The sequence below is a fragment of the Bos indicus genome, chromosome 20 (assembly GCF_029378745.1).
Source record: "Bos indicus isolate NIAB-ARS_2022 breed Sahiwal x Tharparkar chromosome 20, NIAB-ARS_B.indTharparkar_mat_pri_1.0, whole genome shotgun sequence".
In the NCBI taxonomy this organism is placed as follows: domain Eukaryota; kingdom Metazoa; phylum Chordata; class Mammalia; order Artiodactyla; family Bovidae; genus Bos; species Bos indicus.
In genome coordinates this window covers 14,186,248-14,212,117 of record NC_091779.1, presented here as the reverse complement: position 1 = coordinate 14,212,117, position 25,870 = coordinate 14,186,248, and the positions used below count along the sequence as shown (strand labels likewise).

The following is a 25,870-nucleotide window of genomic DNA, read 5'->3' as shown; positions in this document are numbered from 1 at the left end:
TCCTAAAGGAGATCAGTCCTGAGTATTCACTGGAAGGAATGATGTTGAAGCTGAAACTCCAATACTCTGGCCACTTGATGTGAAGAACTGACTCACTGGAAAAGATCCTGATGCTGGGAAAGACTGAAGGTGGGAGGAGAAGGGGACAACAGAGGATGAAATGGTTGGATGGCATCACTGACTCAATGGACATGGGTTTGGGTTGGTGATGGACAGGGAGGCCTGGTGTGCTGCAGTCCATGAGGTTGCAAAGAGTTGGACACAACTGAGTGACTGAACTGAACTGAGGTGTAGTCTTCTGAAAAAAATTCTTATGGGTACTAGTAGGCCATGAGAAATTACCTTTGTGAAGCAAGCTAAGGTTTGATTTAGATGTGTACAGGTGGCCCTCAGTATCAGCAGGGGACAATTTCAGGACCGTGGAGGACACCAAAACCTGTTGATGATCAAGTCCCTTGTATAAAATGACAGTATTTGCATATAACCTACACACATCCTCCTGTGAACTTTAGATCATCTTTAAATTACTTATGATACCTAATACAATATAAACACTATGCAAATAGGTACCAGTGCAGCAAATTCACGTTTTACTTTTTGGAACTTTCTGGAATTTTTTTCCCAAATATTTTTGATCTTCTGTTGGTTGAATCTGTGGATGTGGAACCCAGAGATATAGCAGGCCAAATGTACTCTTAGTATGCGGTAGCTAAGAATACATGATCACAGGTAAAGATTTATTGCACAGAGAATCTCTGGATTCTTCCTTGTCCATCAGTTAAACATAAGGAATTTGACGATTCTTTAGTTGGACCAGTAAGCTCTTCACACTGAGGAAAAGATCCTTCTTCCTGTCACAAAGTCTATTATTTACCTCTTTTTGAAGTTAATTGGAGTGCTCTAGAGTTACTGTTCAGGAGTTACCTACTCAATGTGGTGGCTGACTGAAGTCCTCCAGCTTTTCCCCCTGAACATCTGAACCTTTCCTTAAAATCTATACTTCTCAGTGAAGTGAGACCCTTACCCACAATATTTTGAAGCCCTGTTTCTACATCTTTCATTCAAAAACTACTACCAAATTTCCCACAGGAACTACACTAGACTATAGTGTAGTGTAGACTGTAGGGGGAGAGGAGATCTAAGAATGAATAAGTCAATGAAGGAGCTCACGGTTTTAATGCAGGAGATAGACATGTGAACATAAGAATAAGTAACATTACAGAGAATGTAAGAATATATAAATTCTTGTGCCCCTAGTCATCATCTGCCTATTTTATGATTATGAATTCATATATCCTCTCATTCCTATCAGACTATAAGCTTAAAATAATTTCATCTCTGCTTCATCTTCATATACAACCTCACCCTATCTATCCTCAGGATCCAACAGAGGACTTTGAGAATGCACTCAATAAAGATATTTGGAAATATCTTCAAAATATAAATATATTTGCAAAGATAATGGTTTTGATTTATTTTTAGGTAAATCAAGACCTACTAGCTGTGGGATGAGAATGTCTTAAGGAACAATGTACACTCTCCTGAGTGGCTTTGTCAGGGGCAATCTTGAACTGGTGACATGTCATAGAGAGAAAGAAAAATAATACAAATTTTTCATGTGTAAATCAAGGACCCACAAACACTCTTCATCACAATGAATGTAGTAACAGAGTGCATTTCCTCTAACTTAGAAAACATTTAATTAAGATACAGTTGAAGGAGAATAACATCCAGTTTTTTCCAATATGGTTCCAGAAAAGGCTTTAGTTAGGGATTTAGAGGTCAAGAGAGAAATTCCTGATCCCTGTTATTATGTTTTACAGCCAAGTCAACATCCTTCTGTCCAGCTGCAGCTTCATTCTACCCATATAATCAATCACTAGGTTCTATTAACCGAAGTCCTAAACCTCTTTCACATTTGTTGATTTCTGTCTGTCTCCATTGCCACTAACCCTCCTACCAACAAACATCACTTCTTGCATGTAAAATTGCAATGACTTTCTAACAGGTCTCCTGTTTCTTGCTCTTGTCTTACTTCAATCCACTCTCTAAAGGACATATCTGATTATGTTCTATTTTGATTTTTTTAAAAAATCATACAGTGGTCTTCAAGACATAAACTCAAACTCTTTAAATATGCTTACTATACACTGATAGGAAGGCTCTGCTTACCTTTCCAGATTCACTTCAATAGGCATAAAGCTAATGCTGCTGCTGCTACTACTATGACTGTGTGTGTGTGTGTGTGTGTGTGTGTGTTCAGTTGTGTCAGACTCTTTGTAACCTCATGGACTGCAGCCTGCCAGGCTCTTCTGTCCATGGAAGTTTTCAGGCAAGATTACTGGAGTGGGTTGCCATTTCCTACTCCAAGGGAATCCTCCTGCCGCAGGGTTCAAACCTGAGTCTCCTTCATCTCCTGCATTGGCAGGCGGTTTCTTTACCACTGAGCCACATGGGGAGACTTACTCCTATGACTACTGCTGCTATTAATAACGGTAATTATGATAGCAGCCACCATTTAATAAATACTCTCGATATTAATGGCTTCCCTAGTAGCTCAGCTGGTAAAGAATTTGATTGCAATGCAGGAGACCCTGGTTCAATTTCTGGGTTGGGAAGATCCAATGGAGAAGGGATAGGCATCAAGTGCTGTGCTAAGTGCTGTAATTCATAAAGTTCTCACAAAAATCCTGTGAGATGACAATTATGTTTAAAAGGAAGAAACAACCTTAGGGTAAGTGGTTGGTACAAAGACATGCAGCGATTAAATGGCAGACCTAATGTTAACACCTACTGAGTGTTTCCTGGATGTCAGACCCTACATCATGAACTTTGTATATATTATCTCATTTAATCCTCACCACAACCGTGTTACTTTATATGTCAAGAAACTAAGACACGCAACACTATCTTGCAATCATGCATTCTGTAGAATGAATAGAACCCTGATTTGAGTCTCTTGAGCTTGCCCCACTTGTGTTTGGTCCTCTTGACTTCACACAAGTTTCTTCTACCATTTATCAGTATTAGAAGACACAGCCTTAGAGAATTTCTGTCACTCTCTTAATGTTTAATATTATTATTGATAATGATAATCCTACTGCTTTATATTCCACTAGAGTTTCACAGTTCACAAAATACGTTCAATACATTATTCTCATATATATTTTTGAGCCTTTTACAGGAAGCTTAAACAACTTAATTGAGGTTAAACAGATAGCAAATTGTAGAGCTGGAACTAAATTCTAAGGCTTCCGGTCTAATCCATACTTTAGCTCTTAGCATTCATAGAAACAAAGTCTCATGAATACATGAGTATTAATTATTATAAAAATAAATGAGGTGAAGTACAAAAGGACAGAGGGGTACTTCAGACTTTAGGGATAAGAGCAGAGACATATAGGATATATCAGGAATTCCGATTCGTATTTAGTATTCAGTTTAGTGTTCAGTCAATATTTTGAGGCTATGATTAATTTTCTATATTGGGAAAATTTATTGAAAAATGTACTCAAGACTTTCTCTCTCTTCATATTTTAAAAGCATATGTATATATATTAAAGCCTCAGATAAAAGAATGTCTATATGGGTATAACTAAGTCACTCAGCTGTATAGCAGAGATCTGCACAAAACTGTTATCAATGATATTTCAATTAAAAACTAAAGTTAATTAAAGCCTGGGACATAAGTCTCTTGTTTATTCTAATATCTTTTTACAGTAGCAAGAAGCTTCTGCTCTTATTTGAACACTGTAGTGATATCTAGCAGTCTTCCATAAGAGCCTGTGCCAAAGTCCTGTTTACAATTAGGGGAAGCAGACAATGCAAAGACAGACGATTCTTTCATTTGTGTCTGAGAAGCCCCCAGGGAACCAAAGACAAAACGAAACAAATGAGATCGATGACAATAGGGAGAAGAATAAAGCGAGAAAGCAACACTGAAATTTATTAAGTGTTCTAAGCCCTTTGCATACCATAATCTATCTAATCTTCACAGAAACCTCACAAAGTGCTGTTTTCACACTCATTTTACTAGTGGGAAGCTGAAGTATTGAGTAGTGCAGATAAATTCACATGGCAGTTTTGAAAAAGATAACGATCTGAAAGATAAATGTACAAATCCTCTGTGGGACAATGTGAAGTTATATGCAAAGCTTAACATACAACATCTTCTATTGAGACAAGAAATAATTTTAGAGAATTATAGCCCAAGCTCCACTAAATAAGCCATAGATATTCTATCCTATAGCACTGGAAATAAAGAGATAATCAATTGGATTCTCAAAATAGTGAATGACTGAGAACTACATTAAGATTCAATGAATACAATGGCCCCAAGCCCTGAAGATCTAGCCATGAATATTACATGTCTATAGTCATAATCTCAACTCTTCTAGAGGGTGATTATAAAATTGTTTAAAAATTGCTTGTAAAAAATAATAAAGGCACAAGGATGTCACTTAGACTAGCTTAGATTTAAGTAGGGCTTCATCCTGCAAATTCTTCTGATCTTATGTCAGCGATGCTCAAGCAGAGACATCCCTCAGCTTGTTTTTATTTTTACTTTCTGCCTCTTCTTTCTTTAAGCTACATTTCATCTTCTCCTCTCTAGTCTTCTGATGAATAAAGATGTTTATCTATCTGACAGCCTCAGTTTTATTTAGTTACCCCCCAAAATAAGAAATCCTAGAAAATCAAGAGTAACCATGATTATGCATATGATTAGTAGGCAGTAAATTAATCATGAATGATTCAGAGCATTTTTTAGAGACAATATTAGTCTATACTCATGTAAAGGGCATATTTTTGCACATTTTTTGAGTATGCAGTAAAATTCATTAGAAATAATTAGAAACTGAATACTTAGTTCAGTAATAAAGTAATTTTTTAGACTAAAGTCTAGTTATAAATATCAAAATCCATTCAATTCATTCTTATAATAGCTGGACGGAAGGTAATTCAGTGGAGAATGATTCTTTAGTAAACTTATTTCTCACTATTTCTCCTTATTGCAGATAAATATCTTTCTTCTTTTATTCATATATTCAGAATCTCACAATTATTTAAAATCTGATCAGACCATTTATTTTTTGTTCTCATCTCAGTTGAATATAGATGGTGATTTTTACGAGAGATACATTCGTACTTCAGTTTAACATTTTACGATTAAGAAGCAAAAACACATTTTGCAGAAAAAATTTTGAAACCACAACAGGGAAAATAATTTGGCTCTCACTTATAAAGGATAGAAACATTAACATTTGGGCATTAGACTGAATTCTCTCTGGATAAGTGGGTTTAATTTACTTAGTTATGGCACCAGAGTAGAACCTAGGAGTAAACACCGTGATAGCACAAGTATCTACTAAAACAAAGAATGACTTGGAGGTAGATTTCCCCCCACCCCCATCCTTCTTAAGTAATGCTACCTAAATGTAAACCCCATAAAGTCAATTGAGTATGATGCCAGTCATCCACTTGTGGAAGAATAAGTACAAGAAACAGACCTTTTTCAATGGGTACTCTGTGGGAGTCAAAAGAAACCATTCTTATACATCAAAAGAATGGCTAAGGATTGCTGGAGCCCATCCACAGCACACAGCAATGCTTTCAGAGAAACACGCCAAGAGAGGGCAAAAACAGAAAGCCATTTAAGTCCAACATAGCATGGGTGATCCCAGGAGTGAGGCTAGACTGTAGGAAATGGGAAAGCCATAGCTTCATTAGTTCCACAAAAGACTGCAGAAAAGTCATTTTCCACGAAGGTAATTTGGCTGAATTTTTTTTTTTTTTTTTTTCCGCCATAAGCATGGGGTGGGATTCACTGATGGGGAAAATAGTTCCTGGCTTTGCAACAATGGAAATTTTATGTGAGAGCAGCCGGCAAAGAAAGAAAAAGGTCAGAGGGTACATTCCTCTTACTGCAACATGTTTTCACCAGTTGAACCTCACCCTTGTGATTAACAGAGCTCAGACAGCTGATAGTTGGAAGTGGGAAGGGGGCAGAAAGAGCAGGAAAGTTTTCATGGGTGTGTCAGAAAGATATTGTGTGAAATTATCTTTGCAAAAGTAAAGTGAAAGAGACTGAACACTGCCTGCTCTTCTGCTGGGACCCCCTCTTTTCATTAGTGGGAGATGTTAACATTCCTCTGGGAAGATCAGGCTCCTTGTTCTCACTTTGTTCTCCATAGCTACTCAAACATTTTTTCACTTAATGTTATTTACTTTTACTTATTTTTAATTCATCTAGAGAAGAGTAGGTTTTGTGGTAAAGGGAAGTGGAAGAGTGAGAGTACACCTTCTCCTTTGGAAAATACACAGGAGAGACTGAATGGGGCAAAAATCATCTCTCCTCCAGAACAAGAGATCAACATGATGATATTGATGATGTTAACTAGAATCTTTGAGATGGTAATGGCAGGATTTCCTGACTCATGCTTACCCCAGAATAGTTTTCCTGCATTGCCTGTAGAGAGACAATAGCCCACTAATTTTTTTTGGAGGGGGTGGGGGTGGGTGGGGCGGTGATAGTCCCAACATGTGTACTCCATGCCCTTGGCTCTACTTCTCTACCCTAGGCTTTGACTCAGCCATCTTAAAGAGATAGCAGACATGTGATTAGAAGTCCCCTTCACTTACATATATTTCTTCAGGCAGTTTCCAGGAGTGCCTAACAGCCTCATAGAACCATTTGAGCAAGTCACTTATAAGACTGGAGAGATGAGAATCGAAATGCTAAGAGTAGGGTAATTACAACCTACATGAGGTTGAATTAGGAAGAAAATCTTAAAATGGTATTTGAAATGGAAATATGCAGTAGTTTACACAATCTATTTTTTAAGGTGATAATATTTGCTGTTTTATGTTAAAATAAAAATATAATAACAAAGAAAAATGTAGGTGCAGAGACCAATGTGAAGTGAGTCTGCACATGAGAAGGTTTTGCTGTTTTAGTGATTGGCAGAAGTTTTTTTCTAGTTTTTGAACTTGTCTGTTTTTCTCTACTTTTTGCAGAAGAATGATGTGGTATAAAGTTCTGTATTCAAGCCTTTAACCTATCACTACTTTTTCAATCTTATCTTCCATTTATTCTTTAAAACAAATCCTTTCCTCCCACCCTACTTTCACCACATATTCTTTGTATTTTTGTTCAGTTGTTTCTCTTATCAGGAATACTTCTCCAGTTTCTCAGTTCTCTTCGCTTCTTCAAATTTTACACTCCTACAATATTCAGTTCAACTCTCATCAACTAAAAAGCCTTCTGATTCTATTCCAGGCTATTCTGACCTTCTTAGCTTCTGAATTTCTGTATCACTTCTACAATCCATCATTGTGTTAAACATAGTCTTATGTTATTCTCTAGTTGTTTCATAGATATTCCTTATTTTCCCAAGTTTATGAGATTCTTTTGAATTCTCCTTAGTCCCTATCCCAATAAGGTTAGAAAGCACCCAATTATACTTATTGAGTTGGCCTAAAACCCTTCAAACATTGCAGCCAATCATCGGGTCTCCCATTATGATTTTCCAGTAACAATGTTGCCATGATTATTGACAACTATTTATGAATTTCTACAAGGGTTTTGGGCACTGACTTGCAAGTAAAACAACTACTAACATGTACAATTCCATAAAATGTCTCTTCTTTATCAATGGATTTTATCTTCCAAATGAATTTAGGAGTTAATCCACCCACTGTAGGTAACAGAAGAGTTCATACCTTTTCCATAACCACTGAGTGAATAATACCAGGAATATCTCTACATTTGATTGAAACACAAATAAAAGTTAGGCAGAATATAATTACTGAAGCTGGACTGTGGCCAGGAAACTTGGGAGAACACTCCCAACGTCTCCCAAAGATTCCACAGATAACCACAACTGGTCAGAATCTCCATTTCCATGTACCATCTTAAACACAGTCTCTCTTTCAACCCCAGCCCTCTAGCAAAATAAGGCTACTCAAGTAGTAAGATTCACAGGGAGAAAAGTTAACATCCATAGGTTCCTAAAGAACAATGTTTAATTATTTTTGTTTATTTTTTTCACAAACTTATGAGGTCTACAGGAAATACCTAAAGCAAGTACCACTATGTTTCCAGCAGGAAATGCATCCTGTTTTGCTAACTTAGAAAAATGATCTTTAGTTATATAGCCAGATACTCATTCTTTCTAACACTAAACAACACTTGAGAAAGATTCAGTTCCTCTTTAGGAAAAGTAGAGAATGGTACAATATGTATATGTGTATGTCTCATGCAGAATGAAGAGTCAATTAACTCTACCTCTTACCTCATTTTTCATAAGACTATTTCTCTGAGGGTTTGGGATTATATTTGACTTTTTACATGTATGCCAGAAAAATATTATCTTAGTCAGATCTTCTTCATTAATCATGTAAGTGGAGGTAATAATAAAATCTGAATTTGACTTTTTGATATGTTATAACCCTCAACTCCATATTTCTTCCACAGAAGCAATTAAAATATATATAGATATATAACATGTGATAATCAATTAACAAATTCATACGTAAGAGTTAGTTAGGCTTGAACATTACTTTGAAAAAAAGATAAACATATCACTTATTTTGAGCCTATAAATGCTGCTCAATAAATAGCTGCTCAATAATAGCAAAGAAAAAGGAAAAAAAAAGAGAAAAATATACAGAAGGTATATATATATGTATATATATATATACACATATATACCTTAACTCACTAGAGTAGTCTCTCAAATTCACTTCAGGCTTGTTTTTAATCAAATTGATTACTAGTTTCTCATTGAGTTTCCTGACCCCCAAAACCTTTAGTTCCTGGCAAGCAGCAAAAAAATATAACATGGCCAAATTCACTGTTATGCAGTCCTTACTTGTTAAGTTCTAAGATGCTCACACGCTCAGGTGTCCTTAATATTAAATGCTTTGGTATTGATAGTTAAGACATCTCAAAACATACAGCCTCAGATTTCCTTACTTCTGACCAGTCCAAAGCCACCCACTGAGGTGGACACGACTGGTTGTTGCAGGGCTCTTTTTCAATAGGCCGGTGTGTTAAACAACCACTGTAGTCCAGTGTCTCCTCCTCAGAAGGTCCAATCTTCCTGATGCAGAGTACTGCCCTTGTGCGCATCCCACCATCACAAGTCTTGCTACATTCCAACCAGTCCCCAATGAACCACCTGCAGCAAGAAGTGAAAGAAACACAGAAAAGCATTCCCTCAGTGCAGCCAGAGATTTCAGCAGAGTGAAGGCACTATATCAGTGGACTACCTCCTCTTCCCAGAAGAGCTAACATTTCAGTGTTTGTTGATGTGACAAATGACAAACAGAAGAACTGCTTCCATATACATAAGGAAAAGATAAATCACTGTTAGCTGCTTTCTAGAGTATACTGCATGGGCTTTGCAACAGGCAAACAGGTTCAAACAAGCAATCCATTTTGTGTTTTTAAACTTCTTTTTCTCCATTTTTTAAAAATTAACTTCTAAAATGAGGATAACAATACCAATCATGAGATTCTCATGAGGACTAAGCAAGGTAACATATGAAGCTTCAAGTCACATGCTGGTAAATGTTAAAAACTGGCTCCTCGTGGGAGGGAGAGTCCTCATCCATTGCATTTGCCAGTTTTTGTGATATAGATACTTCATTATGGCCAAATTAAAGCTATCACCCTAAACATAACCAAGAGAAGATATGCTAGTCACAGGGTCTCAGGAGCTTCTAACAACATCTGACACAAAAGAAGCAAGACACAGAAGCCATTTTTATTATTATATTGAGAGAGGTTCTCCCTCAATTGAGTGTTTGGTGATAAACCACCCTGCAGGAGCAAGGGATTTGTTTCCTGATTCCCAGAAATGTACATCACGCTCTGCATAAGACAGAAGTCTTTACTGTCCTTCTAAGGGCAGAGATGGCCCAGGTATCCATTCAGAAGACATGGGAGTGCTGAAGACTCTGCAGTAGGAGTAGAGTCCTGAGCCAGGTCTGTGAAAACATGGAGATCCCTTGCTTTGACCTCCTTTACTCCTAAAAAGAGCTTCTACAGAGCTGATGTGGGAAGAAACAGAAATGTCTTAATAAAAGAACATATCTCATATCCGTAGGTATACCACACCTAGAGTCATCAATGAACTTTCATATATGCAATTTCAGGTGTATGTTTGTGTCTGTGTCATATTTCTGCAGGACTTACTTTTTTGGGCACATTAATTGGTCCAAGGGTACGAATCATGATCCCAACCAAACCAAGAAGGATTCAGCTTTAGAATTTTTACATCTAACGTAAGCAAAAGGAATACTTTCCTTTCTGGTCACAAGGGTATATAAAGATATAAGAGCTGATGATGGCCATATTCCGTGTCAAGTGGAATTAACTGATTTGAAAGAATGCAGAGGAGGAGCTAGAGTCTTGAAAGTATTTGAGTGCTTGATTCCAGCCATTCCTGAAGCTAGGTCCACTTTTATACTTCCCTCGGCTTTGTTAATATAAACCACTAAATTCTCTTCAGTGCAGAAGCTAGCCAAAGTTGAAGTTGTGCTAGTTTTGCCAGAGTCCTGACTGATACATTATTGTATTTAATGTCATGAATATATGCTGAATGCCTACTATGCTCAAGGCACTGTGCTTTGTTTTATAGAAGAAAGTAAGACATTGTGTTATGAAAACAGTTTTCCAAAATCATGATAAGTGCAATGATGGAGCTAGAACTAGATCCCGCATCCACTGTTATCCACTGAATTTCACTTCCAACAATTCAACATTTCTAACAAATAGTAGAATCTAAACCACAAACATGAGGTCAAAAGACATTTTCTTCATTCCATGCTTATAAATCATGCATACATCCTAAACAGAGATGCTCACGCTCTTGGGTAGGAGACTAACCAGAGAGAAGAGTATAAAAGTTAAGAACAAATGTCACCTCTTTCCATGAGCTTAATTCATTTGTGCCAGTTTTGTATGTGGAAGATAATACCTTAGTGAAGTCAGAGTACTAGTATCCTAAATTTGAGCCTACACTCAGCCAAATAAGCCACAATGGCCTTTGTTCATTATTATTTTTATTATCTTTACTGACAGGGGGAAACCAGCATTTAGAAATATCATAATTAACCACTTTCCCAAACTTAAAATATATTTTGTCAAAAATTTATAATTTTTCAATCTAAAATTTACTTAAAGAGTGACAATTTAATCTGGAATTTTAGAAATCTGACGTTAACATCTTTTTTCTAAGTCATTTTCCAGAGAAGATATAAAGTGATTTTCATAGTCTTTCCATTTTGTTTTCCACAGATGAGTAGGATCCTAAGTTGTTGGTACCATTTTTGGTAAAGAGGAAAATGTGTACTGAGAATAATAACTTGCATGCCAGCCATAGTGAAACTCTGATTCAATTCGAAACAATGATTTCATCACCAAGACTAGGGGATAAAACAGTAATGTGTATAACTCAGCCACAAAAAGTTCAGTCATACCACCTCCAGCCATGATCTCATTAGGTCTCATAATGTAAGAAGGATGGAGGCCTTCAAATTAAACACAGGTGCCCAGAGTAACAGCGATGATTCAGGAGGTGTTGCTGTTATTTTTGCTCACAAGGCCAGGGCCACCTCTGCCTTTTTATTCTTCATCCTCTCTTTTACTGCCAACCATCAGAGAAGACTCTTGAGAGTCCCTTGGACTGCAAAGAGATCCAACCAGTCCATTCTGAAGGAGATCAGCCCTGGGATTTCTTTGGAAGGAATGATGCTAAAGCTGAAACTCCAGTACTTTGGCCACCTCATGCGAAGAGTGGACTCATTGGAAAAGACTCTGATGCTGGGAGGGATTGGGGGCAGGAGGAGAAGGGGAGGACAGAGGATGAGATGGCTGGATGGCATCACTGACTCGATGGACGTGAGTCTCAGTGAACTCCGGGAGTTGGTGATAGACAGGGAGGCCTGGCGTGCTCCGATTCATGGGATCACAAAGAGTCGGACACGACTGAGCGACTAAACTGAACTGAACTGATCTCTTAGCTTAGATGTATCATTCTAGCATTTAACTAGAAATGTATGAAAGTAAAAACATTATCTACCCTCCTATTTCCCTTCTGACTTTAACTTTGATTTCAGGCTTTACACTCAGTCCCTCCCTGTTGTATCTTTATTGCTCAGCAAATCATCCCTTCCCATGTCTCGCTAAAGGATTAAATCACCATCCAGATATTTAAGTAGTTTTGCAATTTTACCACTGTAGCTACTAGTCCCAGTTTCACCACTCTTCTGTCCAGTTTAAGACAGACTGCTTCCTCCATCATTTTCCAAGTATTTGACCCTCTGATGACATTCTCCCTATTTCTCTTTTTTCATTCTCTAGATTCAGTGGTAAAATATGAGCATGAAAATTCTCAGAGATTATCAACTGCTGAATCATTATAATCTGCATAATACTGGGGCTATTTCTTTTTGAGCTGAAGAACCTACAATAAAATCGTCTTCATTCTCACCAGGATGAAGAAGCTGTACAGTTAGTGGGATTCGTTTTTGAGTGTCTGAAATAAGAGTGGCTTGATATAGCCTGTGTAATCCAATCTACAGTATCTGTACATTAAGAGGACAAACAATAATACTGGAGGAAGGGAATGAGATGATGGGAGTTGACTTCTAGGATCCCTCGCAGGTCTGACATTTTGGAGTTTTATACAGGAATCTGATGATCTTTTCCTAAACTTATAACAGAGTATAGTTGTACATGGGAGTGAGGTACAATGACTCAAAATAAAAAGATACTGTTAAAGAAAACCTTGCCCCTGGGTAAAAATCTCTCTCCCGTCTGACTCCTTTTGCTTATAACTCTTATCATACTTAACATATTTTGCCTTGTACTATAGTTATTTTTTATAGGGCTTCCCTGGTGGCTCGATAAGGAATCCGCTGCAATATGAGAGACCTGAGTTTGATCACTGGGTTGGGAAGGTCCCCTGGAGGAAGGCATGGCAACCCATGCCAGTATTCTTGCCTGGAAAATCCCCATGAACAGGGGAGCCTGGCAGGCTACAGTACATGGGGTTGTAAAGAGTCGGACAGGACGAAGTACAGTACAGCACCATTTATTGTATTCTATTGCTTTCACCTCTCTGATTTTCACCAATTTAAAAATCAAAGTTACATACAGGAATTATATTCAGTATTTAAAGATTCTTCACATGAGGTCATATACAGAAATCTTTTTGCTATTAAAAGACAGCATGGTCAAAACTGAACGCTTGGCCTTTCATTTTGGATTCTAACTCAGCATTACTTCCTTTTCCTATGCTGAGGCACCAACTTCCTATCAGTCATGCTCTTTGATATCAACTCCTCCCTTTTCCTTTTCCTAATGACTTCTGCCTATGTCATGAATCCCACTATTTTCATTCAATGCCTCTAGAATTCTTGTTTTTTTTTCTCTCTCTCTAGTCACCTCACCACCTTGACTATTATTTTCATTCTCATAAAAGAGTTGCTCCTCTGACCACATTACTTTTTCCTAGCAAGACTTCCTTTGGCTTTTTAAAGTCTCTCAAATAAACACGGTTATGAGTATTTCTTTATCAATGCCTCTTTTGTCTATTCTTCCTAGTCCCTGTCATTTCCTTTACGTAATATAAGGACAAATCTTATTGCCCTCTTTTTTTCCATTCTCTACTTATAAAGTCTCCAATATGACTAAAGGACATTTAAAATATTTTATTATCTGAAAAGATAGTTTTTGATTAAAAAATATCATTTAGGATTATAAATTAATGGTATTGGGAAAACAGTAATATCTGAAAATAAATATAGGTCCTTTCCTCAAAGCCGGCAAATATATTTCAGATAGATTAGAGTTTACATAAAAAAAAAAAAAAAAAAAAAAAGACTTTGAAAGCATAAGCATAAAGTGGGTAAGGCCTTCTTAACATTATACCAATGAAAGAAATAAAAGTTAGTTTTCCTATATAGTATTTTACAAAAAGCTTTTATAAGTAAAACTAGATCATAACAAACTAGAAAAAAAAATTTGCAAAAGAGTTAATAATCTTAATTAAGACTTCAGACAAAACAATAACAAAATGATAAGCACTTTGATAGAAAAATGGCACAGGCCATGAAGAGGAAAAACAAAAAAGAAATGACCACTGAACATAATTTTTAAATGTTTAGCTGCATCAGCAATTGTAGAAGTACAAAAAATAAAACACCAATTAGATATCAAGGTTTTTTTTTTTCCCCTTTCAATAGTTAAAGATTGTTTTAAAAATAATATTACCAAGTGTTGTTCAGGTTAGGGAAACAACAGTCTTATGTACATACTATCAGTGAGAATACACTTTTATACATTCTTTCTAGAGAGTAATCTGACAATGTGTCCCAGAGGGTTAAACATAATTCCGTTTACACTAGAAATTTTAGAAGCAAAAATGGTTAATGCTGTGGAATAGAAAGGGATCAAAAGCTAGGGCCCAGAGAAGATTGTTCTACAGTGGAAAGTCAGTTCAAATAAACATGACATATCTACTAAATGTTGTAGACGGTGTTTAATGTTCAGAACAATATAATGTTCAATATGCTGAGAACTGACTATAAGACATCATAAATAACTGTTGTTTAGTTGCTAAGTCGTGTCCGACCCTTTTGCAACCCCATGGACTGTATGTAGCCTGCCAGAGTCCGCTGTTCATAGGATTTCTCAGGCAAGAATAGCAGAGTGGGTTGCCTCTTCTTTCTCCAGTGGGTCTTCCCAATCCGTGGACTGAACCCACATTTCCTGCATTGGCAGGTGTATTTTTTTATCACTGAGCCACCAAGGAAGTCCAAATAATATAATACCACTTTGTTACATACATGTGCCGATGTAGACATTGAAAAAGATGAAAAATATTAACTATGATCTTACAAGTATTAAGTGTTTTTTAAATTTTCTTCTTTGTATTTATCTGTATTTAAGAAATTTTATGTTTTAATATGTATTAAAAAAACCAAACACGATTGTCACATTGTCATTTGAAAAAACTTCTTTCTCCCACATTCATTTAAAGTCTTTTTGAATTCAGTAGTCTTTCAGTGAGCCTTATCTCTATAATACCAATGTAATGGGAATCTTATTACATATGATAACCATTCTGGATAGTTTATTAAGATTTCCTTATTCATTTTGTATTGGGGTGTAAAAAAATAAGTTAAATTTAAAAAATCCTTTTCATAGTCTGAATTCAAAGAAATAAGGAAAAAATTAAAAAGGAACAAGAAAAACTACACTAATAAAGAATATTTTAAATATGTATATTAGCTCTTTTCAATAAAGAAAACTGATTTTTCTTTTTCAAATTCCATTCTCTTACCTCCAAACAACAAAAAAGTTAAGAAGTAACTTTTTATTTCAGAACTACAAAAGAAAGGGAAATACAAAACAACTTTAATTGTTTAGGTTAATTCCAATATGTCAATTATCCTTAAAGTGTTAAAAAAAAGACTCCAATGTAATATACAAGCATGTAATATACTGGGTGAAATGACCAACCACTGAAATCTCAAAGGATGCTTGAATAGCATGCATTTGAAATTAAATGAAAAAGCTGAGGCCCAAATAGAACAAGTGTGACCACGCCCATTCAAATGCCTTAAATGGCTGATCATGATAAACGTAACACTTAAAAGTACTGAGTGCTGGGGAAGTAACTAGGTTGAGGCTCACAATTATACGGAAATACACTTAGGTCTTTAGAAATGTCAAAAAACAGCTTGTGCATTTTGAGCATCACTTTGTTTTATATAGCTTTTCAGTTTCTGTTGAGACAAATTTACAAAAATAATTAGCAGAAGAAAGGAAAATAAAAAAATAATTAAATATCTTGTCTTTGTAATATATACCATAGGTTGTATTTCTATACTTTCCCATGTCTGGATTTTAAGGTGTTAGTTACATAGTGATCACATTTGAAAAAGAAGAGACATGAAATTTCAAAAGTCTTAGAATAAAAACTTCTATCACCCTAGATTCTGTGTGCTCCTTATTTGGCAGCCACTAAACTTTTCATGGGGTCGCAAAGAGTCGGACACGACTGAGTGACTGAACTGAACTAAACTGAAACTTTTCCAGAGACTAGGGGTGTGTATATCCCTTAAAGATTGAAACATTCAGGCAGACACTGACTTTGGATATTGAAAGTTCAGAAGGTATTATTATTTTGGAACAAATATCAACAAATATATCTTGATCTAACCATATTTTGTTGCTGTTGTTTAGTCACCCGGTCATGTCTGAGTCTTTGCAACCCCATGGACTGCAGCATGCCAGGCTTTGATGTCCTTCTTCGGGTGCTTGCTCAAACTAATGTCCATTGAATTAGTGATGCCATCTAACCATCTTGTCCTCTGTTATCCTCTGCTCCTCCTGCCTTCGATCTTTCCCAGCATCAGGGTCTTTTCTAAAGAGTTGGCTCTTCACATCAGGTGGCCAAAGTATTGGAGTTTCAGCTTCAGCATCAGTCCTTCCAATGAATCTTCAGGACTGATTTCCTAACACTGGCTTGATCTCCTTGAAGTCCAAGGGACTCTCAATTCTTTCCAACACCACAGTACAAAAACATCAATTCTTCGATGCTCAGCCTTCTTTATGGTCCAATTCTTACATCCATACGTGACTACTGGAAAAACCATAGCTCTGACTAGATGGTCCTTTGTTGGCAGAGCAATGTCTCTGCTTTTTAATATGCTGTTCAGGTTTGTCATACCTTTTCTTCCAAGGAGCAAGTGCCTTTTAATTTTGTGACTGCAATCACCATCTACAGTGATTTTGGAGCCCAAGAAAATAAAGTCTGTCACTGTTTCCATTGTTTCTCCATCTATTTACCATGAAGTGATGGGACTAGATGTGATGATCTTCATTTTTTGAATGTTGTTTGTTTGTTTTTTCAAAAAATGAGCAATGTGTAGTGCTCTTAAAAACAGATTTTATTTATTTATTTAAAAAATTTTCTATGTGTTATGTCATGCTGCTGCTGCTAAGTTGCTTCAGTCGTGTCCGACTCTTAGTGGCCCCATGGACTGCAGCCCACTAGGCTTCTCCGTCCATGGGATTTTCCTGGCAAGAGTACTGGAGTGGGGTGCCGTTGCCTTCTCTGGTATTATGTCACAGATATGGCAAAAACCATGACATGTATGTCATGTCAGTGTATGGTAAAACCCACTGCAATACTGTAAAGTAATTAGCCTCCAAATAAAATAAATTAATTAAAAAAATAAAAACATATAAATGAAAAAAATTAAAATTAAATTAAAAATAAATAAAATAGGAAACAACATAGAGAAAGATTGAATGTTGAGTTTTAAGCCAGCTTTTTCACTCTCCTCTTTCACCTTCATCAAGAGGCTCTTTAGTTCTTCTTTGCTTTCTGTCTATGCCATAGACTTTTTTTTAAACCATATTCAGTTCAGTTCAGTTCAGTTGCTCAGTCGTGTCCGACTCTTTGCGACCCCATGAATTGCAGCATGCCAGCCTCCCTGTCCATCACCAACTCCCAGAGTTCACTCAAACCCATGTCCATTGAGTCGGTGATGCCATCTAACCATCTCATCCTCTGTCGTCCCCTCCTCCTCCTGCCCCCAATCCCTCCCAGCATCAGGGTCTTTTCCAATGAGTCAACTCTTCACATGAGGTGGCCAAAGTATTGGAGTTTCAGCTTTAGCATCAGTCCTTCCTTGAACACCTAGGACTGATCTCCTTTAGGATGGACTGGTTGGACCTCCTTGCAGTCCAAGGGACTCTCAAGGGGCCAGAATTCTTTATCCATTTTAAGTCTCAGATTTTTGTGACTCTTACTTTTAGAGAAAGAATTACTTTGTTATAGAATTTCCCTTTCCAGTTCTAGAGAGCCTGGAATACATAAATTCCTTTGCCTACTTTCTTTTTTTTTTTTTTAAATCAATTTCATGTTGGGAATAATTTGCTAACCTTGGGATAATGGTTACTCTGATTTTTCAAACAAGAATGAAATGCTTTCCATACATGTTCTGTCTTCCATTCAAGACAAGGATTAAATCATTATCTTTGTCTTTTTGCACATAATTATTGCCTTTTGCTCAATCAAAAAACCTTTCTTTTATATTATAGAGTGTGGCCACTGATAGCATGTCTCATATTTTTGAATTTTTTAAAAGTCATCATTAAGATGGATGGGCTCTCTTCTTCTGCCTCCCTTTATAGTGAGTTGTAATTGCTACATTAATCAATGGAAAGGGCCTGAAGTACACTTCTATGCCTGTGCTCAACACTTAGAAGACAAGATGCTTTAGGATGACAGAATTTAAAACCGGGTCAGCAAATTAAAGCACTGATATTCCATTGCTGAATATTTCTAAACAACTAAAAAAGTCTTTAAGCCTTTAAGATAAATATCTAGAAAAGATAGGATTGCATGCCAATCTTTTATAGTTTAATGAATCTAAGATATCACTATTTTATATACCATTAAACAAAAATAATGCTGATTATTATTTTAAGACACCATCAACTGCAAAATGAATCTAATTTCAGAGATGTTAAAATGCGAAGGATATGTGCTTTAGAATTAAGGAAATATGACAACTGCCAGCACTATGCCAGGATTAATCTACTGATTAATCTACTGTCCGACTCAATGGACATGGGTTTGAGTGAACTCTGGGAGTTGGTGATGGACAGGAAGGCTGGCATGCTGCAATTCATGGGGTCGCAAAGAGTCAGACAGTAGATTAATCAGTAGATTAAACCCCTGCTCTAAAGGGGTTACTTACTAAATTTTGTGAATAAATAGAAATAAAAATCCTACCCTCTGTGATGTTTTACTTGATTTTCTTAGCTTAATTTATGAATATCATATGAATGTATGTTTCCAGATAAGAATATCTAATGTTTTTCTCTTTGCACTTGAAAATATTTCTCACTTCTCTTACTTACTCAGGTGGGCAGGGCTCAGTGTTGCAGGTTCTTTGATTTTCAGGTGGCTTACTATCAGGGTCACAGTAATTGTTCTGGACAATGGAGTTGTCATCCAACCTTTTACAGACCACCTCCTGTCTTTGGACACCTTGAGAAAAGGAGGACATCATTAATTGAAGAGTAGTTTACCTTCCAGTAAGTTAGGTATGCATAGCTTTCCTCTGTGGGGAATCAACCTCACTGGATCCATGCTGTCTTATCTGTTCCAGAATACTTGACTGCTTCTCTAAAAAGGAGAGAAGTCTTGGTCATTATATTGCAAATTTAGGCAAAATCACTGTTCTCATACTTAGAAACATAACTGTTTTCAAGTTCAGAAAAGAAACTATTGGTAATTTTAAACAATTGGTATATCCATATGTATATTCTTCTTCATGCTTTCCTTTAAAAAAAGAAACTTTATTTTCCCAAAATATCATTAGATAAAGTGTATGAATATACATTTCAATGCAAAACAATGGTTGTAGATCTATTTAAAAACAAAACATTAGGGACAAATTTACATTTTAATATTTTGTAGGACAAATCCAATCAATTTAGTCTCTGTTAGGAACACATAACATTCACACATTTCATTTTTCTCCCTTCCATTTAAAAAAGGTTTATTTCTCTGAAAGTCCACAAAGTCTAGAATTTAAAGACAGCAGTGAGCCTCTTTGAACTGCAACCCATTAAGTAATCGGTTTGCTTTTGTAGAGTTGGCCTTGTTGATCACACCATCATCAAACAGATATATACATATTCCATCAAATATTAACTTACAGAATACTTTTCATCCTTAAATATTGGTCTATATAACTTGTTTGCCACAGCTAAAAATTTTCTCATAAAAGTTGTAAAATTCTAAATATGTTGATTATTTTTGGCAAAGATATCCACCACAACTTGCTCACATTTCACAAAATACAAGGACACACACAAACACACTCTTATTTGTAAGCATGCCTGGAAATAGACTTGGTGCAGATTCATTTTCTCTTCAGTGGGGAAGAATCAAAAGAAGCAAAGATAAGGTTTATCAAAGTCTCAGAGAAAAGTCAATCTACAAGACAATGCTAAATATTTCAGATCTTATGTGGGTAGTAGCTTACTCCCAGAACTAAAAATAAAAGCACAAACTAAGCTACCCCCACTAACCACCCACCTCATTTCTCTAACCAGGTAGGCTAAATTACCCAGAACCAGTTGTAAAAGCAGCATTAGCAGTATCCAGGAAACTACAGCTTCATACCAGGCTAAACCTACATAAACTTTCAGTTTTTCTTTTTTTCTCAGTTGCTTCTACAGTGCTCTAAAGAAAAGAGTTTGACCCCAGATTAGAGAAATCAATGTGAAACAGGACCATTCGATGAAGGAAACTGTCACCTAAAGAGGTATGCACTAAATACTTCCTCAAGCTCCCTTACATGCATGAGACCTCTGCAGATGGGAGTGCCACAGCTATCAGGCTTTGCACACTTTTAACTAAGCCCTTTGAATTTGAAGATAGGAAATCTATTTCCCTGATAGGGAAAACAATTAAGTCCCATAGTCTCCATAATGGTGGTGAGCAGTTAAAGAAGATGTATTTGATTACTTGCAGTGGTTCTCACTAATCATCTTCAACAAGTTTCTTGGTTTTCCTAAATTTAGAGCTTTAAAGCACAGCCAAACAACTTACTGGCAAAATGTCTCAGAGTATGTGTTGTATTCATTCCTTCCCAACCCATTGAAGAGGCCAAACATCTCAGTTTATGCAACAACAGTTTGGAATTTTTTTACTATTAAACTTAAGATTTTTGAGGGAAGAATGATTCACATTAGGCATATCTTTGACCCATTCACAGATGTTCCACAATATTTACCAGATAGCTCCTCATTGTGTCATCCCAGTGGGCAGATAACTAAGTCCATGTGATTCACCTAGACAAAAATCTCTATTATTAGTCATCGGATTCAACTACCAAATGCCACAATGGCTCAGAATATATATCCGCCCGGCTTCAATACTTTGTTCCTATCAGGAAGAGCAGGGAATTGTTTTTATAGGTTAGCATGGTTATTTTTAAAAAGTCATTCAAATATGATTATACTTGAAGTGGGGAGACTCAAAATATCCACTTACACGAAGGACTTACAACTTAAATTAATTTTTATAAATATGTTTAATAATTTTAAAAAATACGATTATACTTACAATAAGAAAGTTGTCATTCAATCTAGTACCTTGGGTGTTTTTCAGAAAAGCATAAGCTTTTAATTTTAATTTAATTTTATGTTTATTGAGGGAGGATAAACATTTTCAACACTACAAAATGGGACTGATATTGCTTGATATCAGTGGCAGAAATATCAATTCAGTTTCTACAGGTTAAGATAAAATTCTACTTCCTTAAAAAATCTTAGAAATGTTGTTTGGTTATAATGATATTAGTTTTTAAAAGTAGCCTTAATTATAAAAGCAAGGCCTCTGCAATTTGAATCACAGATGAGATACTAGTTATTAGAGGTAAGATTTACACTTGATTTTAAGATAAATTCTATCCATGTATGATCTTGAAAAAAATTCAGCTACATAACATTAATTGTCAAAAATTTGGAAAATAAACAAAACCAGAAAGAGCAAAATAAAAATTATCCACAATCTCATATCTTTGCTTTGGATCTTTATTTTTAAGGCTATTTTATTCTTTGATGGGATCCAGTAGTTAAAATTAATAGTACACAAACTAAAAATGCCAGCTAAACATGGTTAGTGGGTCATTCATTCTTTCACTCATCCATTCATTCATTCAATGGAGAATAATTACTGAATACAAGGCACTGTACTTCTTTATGCGATACTGAGCTAAGTGTGAAGAATTACAAATTGACTTAATTTTCTCATGTCTAGTTTCTTAACAACTAGAATTTAGAATATTTAGGGGTGCATTTCAGTTTCATAATTTCAGAAAGCTATTTTTTATGAAGCAAAAATTAAAGTTCTTGAATAAGCAGCTGAAATAACTGTTTTACAAAGATACATTTTCCTTGCATTCATCTTTTATTAATTTTCTTCTAAAATGCCACATTAGACAGTGTGGTATTTCACAGTCAAGAACTGACTATACCAGTAATCTATTTCAAATCTTCCTAAAATGCTGAACTATCTTCCTTCAACAGCACAAATCTTCCAACTTATACCCCCCACACTTGGTAGGTTTAGATTTTTTTTCTTTTTAAGTCAGTAGCAACCGAGTAACTCTCTAAGGCAATGCACTTAACTGAATGGATTTTTCAATACATACTTATGGATTAAGGAAAATGCAGCTTTTAGCATTAGAAAATTTAAATCAACTGGAAATAATCTAAACTAAGTCAACAAGAGAAATGATTGAGTTTAGAATCTTTTTATATGATTAACCCTCTTGTACATAGCTTCTTTTAAAGTAATCTGTAAAACATTGCTAAGAAATTGATTTAAACCTTTTTGGGAATAATTACATCCGGTTACACAAAACCACTATGCTTTCAAATCTAAAGACGTATAGTTTATAACCCAAAACATAAAATATCTGTATGACCAGTCAGTATATGCCTAATCAAAAATAAAGTTCTGGTGGTTTAGTGCCCATATCCTCTGGAGATATTCAGATGTTCAGCAGAATTTAATTGGTCAGACTTAAAACTGCACTAATTATATTTTATTCTTAAACACCTGAAGTTACAGGCATGCAAATTCTATACCTAATTCTGTTTTTAAATGCAATTCCTCTTCCTTGTAAAAACAAAAAAACTTTGCTGCTTTCATATTACTAAATTTAAGTACAAAGATATCACTACCAATATACATTTACTCTAAACTCTAAAATGAGTGTATCCTGTTTAGAGTCTTTTACTTTGTTTATCATTTTGATTAGTAGTAGTAGTAGTGTTAGTTGCTCAGTCGTGTCCGACTCTGTAATTCCATAGATTGTAGCCCTCCAGCCTCCTCTGTTCATTCTCCAGGCAAGAATACTGGAGTGGATTGCCATTCCCTTCACCAGAGGATCTTCCTGACCCAGGAATCAAACCTGGGTGTCCTGCGTTGAAGGAAGATTCTTTACCATTTGAGCTACAGAACAGCAAACATGCTTCTTAACACAGAAACATAACCTTTATTTTTAGCTTGGAAGCTTAAATTTGACAGATCTTTTATTTCATTTCTGCCAATAGTTAAAGGTTACAGATGATCTACGTGCCTATCAAAAGTTATGTTGTCCAATAGGAGGAAGGAGTACATAGCTTGAATCACTGCTCAAGGTACACATGAAGAAATGGCATTTAGTATTTTGAAATAGCATATACCATAGGAAAATGAGCAAGAAGTCCTGGATGGAATCCTTCATCTTCTGTGCTTATTCTAGGAAATGGTGATGGTTCAAGAATACAGGGTCTTTTGCTCAGCAGTTGCAGTCATAGGGCCAACCCTGAGTGAACACTTTAGAGAACTTTCCTCCTTTTCATTTCTTGCATCCTTTTCAGTCCCTCTTTTATTCCTCTTATAAGCTGCTCAGAGTTCTAATGTCCCATCTCTCTTCTTTCAGATAATTAAATCACTTTATACATACATGTGTAAAAATATTTAGCAATTTATTGCTTTTCTCAGGGCATTGTTTTCAAATGCCATGATCAATAAACTAAGATCTGGCATCCGGTCCCATTACTTCAAGGCAAATAGATAGGGAAACAATGGCAATAGTCACAGACTTTATTTTCTTGGGCTCCAAAATCACTGTAGATGGTGAGGCAGCCATGAAATTAAAAGACGCTTGCTCCTTGAAAGAAAAGCTATGACCAACCTAGACAGCGTATTAAAAAGCAAGAGATATTATTTTGCTGACAAAGATCTGTCTAGTCAAAGCTATGGTTTTTTCAGTAGTCACGTATGGATGTGAGAGTTGGACCATAAAGAAAGCTGAGCGCCAAAGAATTGATATTTTTGAACTGTGGTGTTGGAGAAGACTCTTGAGAGTCCCTTGGACTGCAAGATCAAACCAGTCAATCCTAAAGGAAATCAATCCCTAATATTCATTGGAAGGACTGATGATGAAGCTGAAGCTCCAATCCTTTGGCTACCTGATGCAAAGAACTGACTCATTGGAAAGACCCTGATGCTGGGAAAGATTGAAGGCAGGGGAGAAGGGGATGACAGAGAATGAGATGGTTGGATGGCATCGCCGACTCGATGGACATGAGTTTGAGCAAGCTCTGGGAGTTGGTAATGGACAGGGAAGCCTGGTGTGCTGCAGTACATGGGGTTGCAAAGAGTCAGACATGACTGAGATACTGAACTGAACTGAACAGGGCAATTCATCATTTTGTCATCAAATTACCACTTGAATTTCATTTAAAAGAATGACATGTATTAAACTAAGAAGGATGGAAGAGACGTTAAGGGCAAGAGAAAGATATTTTAGGTCTTCTCAAATCTACTCATAAGAACCAGCATTTCAGTTCTAGACCATTCATTTGGTAAGTGTGTAGTCTATAACTACATGTGAGTATAAGAGAAAAAGTGCAACTTTAGGATTGATGGGCTAATCAACACTTAGATAATTTAATCTAGTGGCAAAGCACATCGTATTTACCCAGGAAATAGTTTTTCTGAAGAAGAGGGGGGAGGTTAGTAAGTCAGAGCTTATAGTAAAAATGTGGTTGGTGGCTAAGGCAACAATTTGCTTAACCACAGCATCCAAAGTAGCTAGCAACCAAGACAACACTATATAACCACAGTATACAGAACATATGGCCAACAATATTAATTTAATCTAAATCTTTAGTGCAGATAGCATCCAGAGAGCAACAAGTGCCAGGAAAAAAAAAATGTCTCTCTGCTCTGCCTTTCACAGCTGGAATCTGGTTGCTGTGCTGTGATTATTGGCCAGACATAAGCATTTGTAGGGCAGAGCAAAGCCCATCTGCCTTGGATCTAACAGCTGGCATCAGGGTACCAATCAGCTCCACCCAATTGCTTCCTTCTTCTGAAAAGCCTCGTGCTAGTTTTTTTATCTTCCAAAGGTTTCCTTTCTCTCTCTTTCCAGTGTCTTCCCTTCTGTCTTGAGGAAAATTAAACATCCTAAGAAAGCAGGATTAAGAAAAGGAAAATGAGGCTCTAAAAATATTTATTTTTCTAGAGCAACTGTGTTTAGTGATAGATAAGGTGGAGCATACAAATACTGTGTTTATTGGAAATCATATTATCCTTAGAGGTAATTCCTACTACTCATTACAAATTAACAGTAATCTCTTCCATGGAAAGAATCTAACTTAACTCATTGAATTCCTACTAAGTCTAAGTCATGGATATTCTATAAGGGGGAAAATGAGTGAGACAGACTTGACTTCAATGAGATTACGTTAATAAGGAAGGGAGAGGATAAGGCAATTACCATTATATTATGGAAGCTACCTTATCTAATAAGATCATGCCTTTTCAGACCTAATATTGTTAATTTTATAGTCCTCTCATTTTGTTAAGCTGCTCTCTGATTCCTTTTTCTTTGATATTCGTGGATCTTAAGAATTCTCATAGCCAAATGTCTATGTGGTTATCTCCTTTCACTTTATCTTTTTATGATATTTTTTTCTCAGTCCAATTTCTGCCATGTTTAGTTACCACCTTTTTTTGAGTTCTAGCAGTGTAGGTAAATGATCTACGGCAAGTTTTTATTCTCCTTTGTATAATGAGATTAAAAAAATTAAATGATTTCTAATGTTTCTTTCAGATCCAAAATTCTATGAAAGTTGGCTTTTCTTTTTTCCCCCCCCAATTCAATTTTCCATTTTTCCCCCTTCTGTGTCTGCTTTCCCCCTGTATTCTACAGAATATAAGTCTGGAGAACAGCATTTGATAGATTCCATTTGGTTTTGAGTTGTTTA

General features: G+C 36.1%; 1 protein-coding gene across 4 annotated transcripts in view; it reads right to left on the bottom strand.

Annotated features, from left to right (window-relative positions):
* ADAMTS6 (ADAM metallopeptidase with thrombospondin type 1 motif 6) overlaps positions 1–25,870 on the bottom strand; it is a 302,396-nt gene that overhangs the window by 48,014 nt on the left and 228,512 nt on the right. For all 4 annotated transcript variants that reach the window (XR_011562416.1, XR_011562415.1, XR_011562417.1 and 1 more), the window contains exons 20-21: positions 18,950–19,079; positions 8,975–9,179 (exon numbers count right to left, since the gene is read on the bottom strand). Coding sequence is in view for 1 of the 4 variants with exons in the window: in XM_070774612.1 (XP_070630713.1) it covers positions 8,975–9,179; positions 18,950–19,079 (335 nt within the window). In the remaining 3 variants the exon portion in view is untranslated. The remainder of the gene's footprint in view (positions 1–8,974; positions 9,180–18,949; positions 19,080–25,870) is intronic.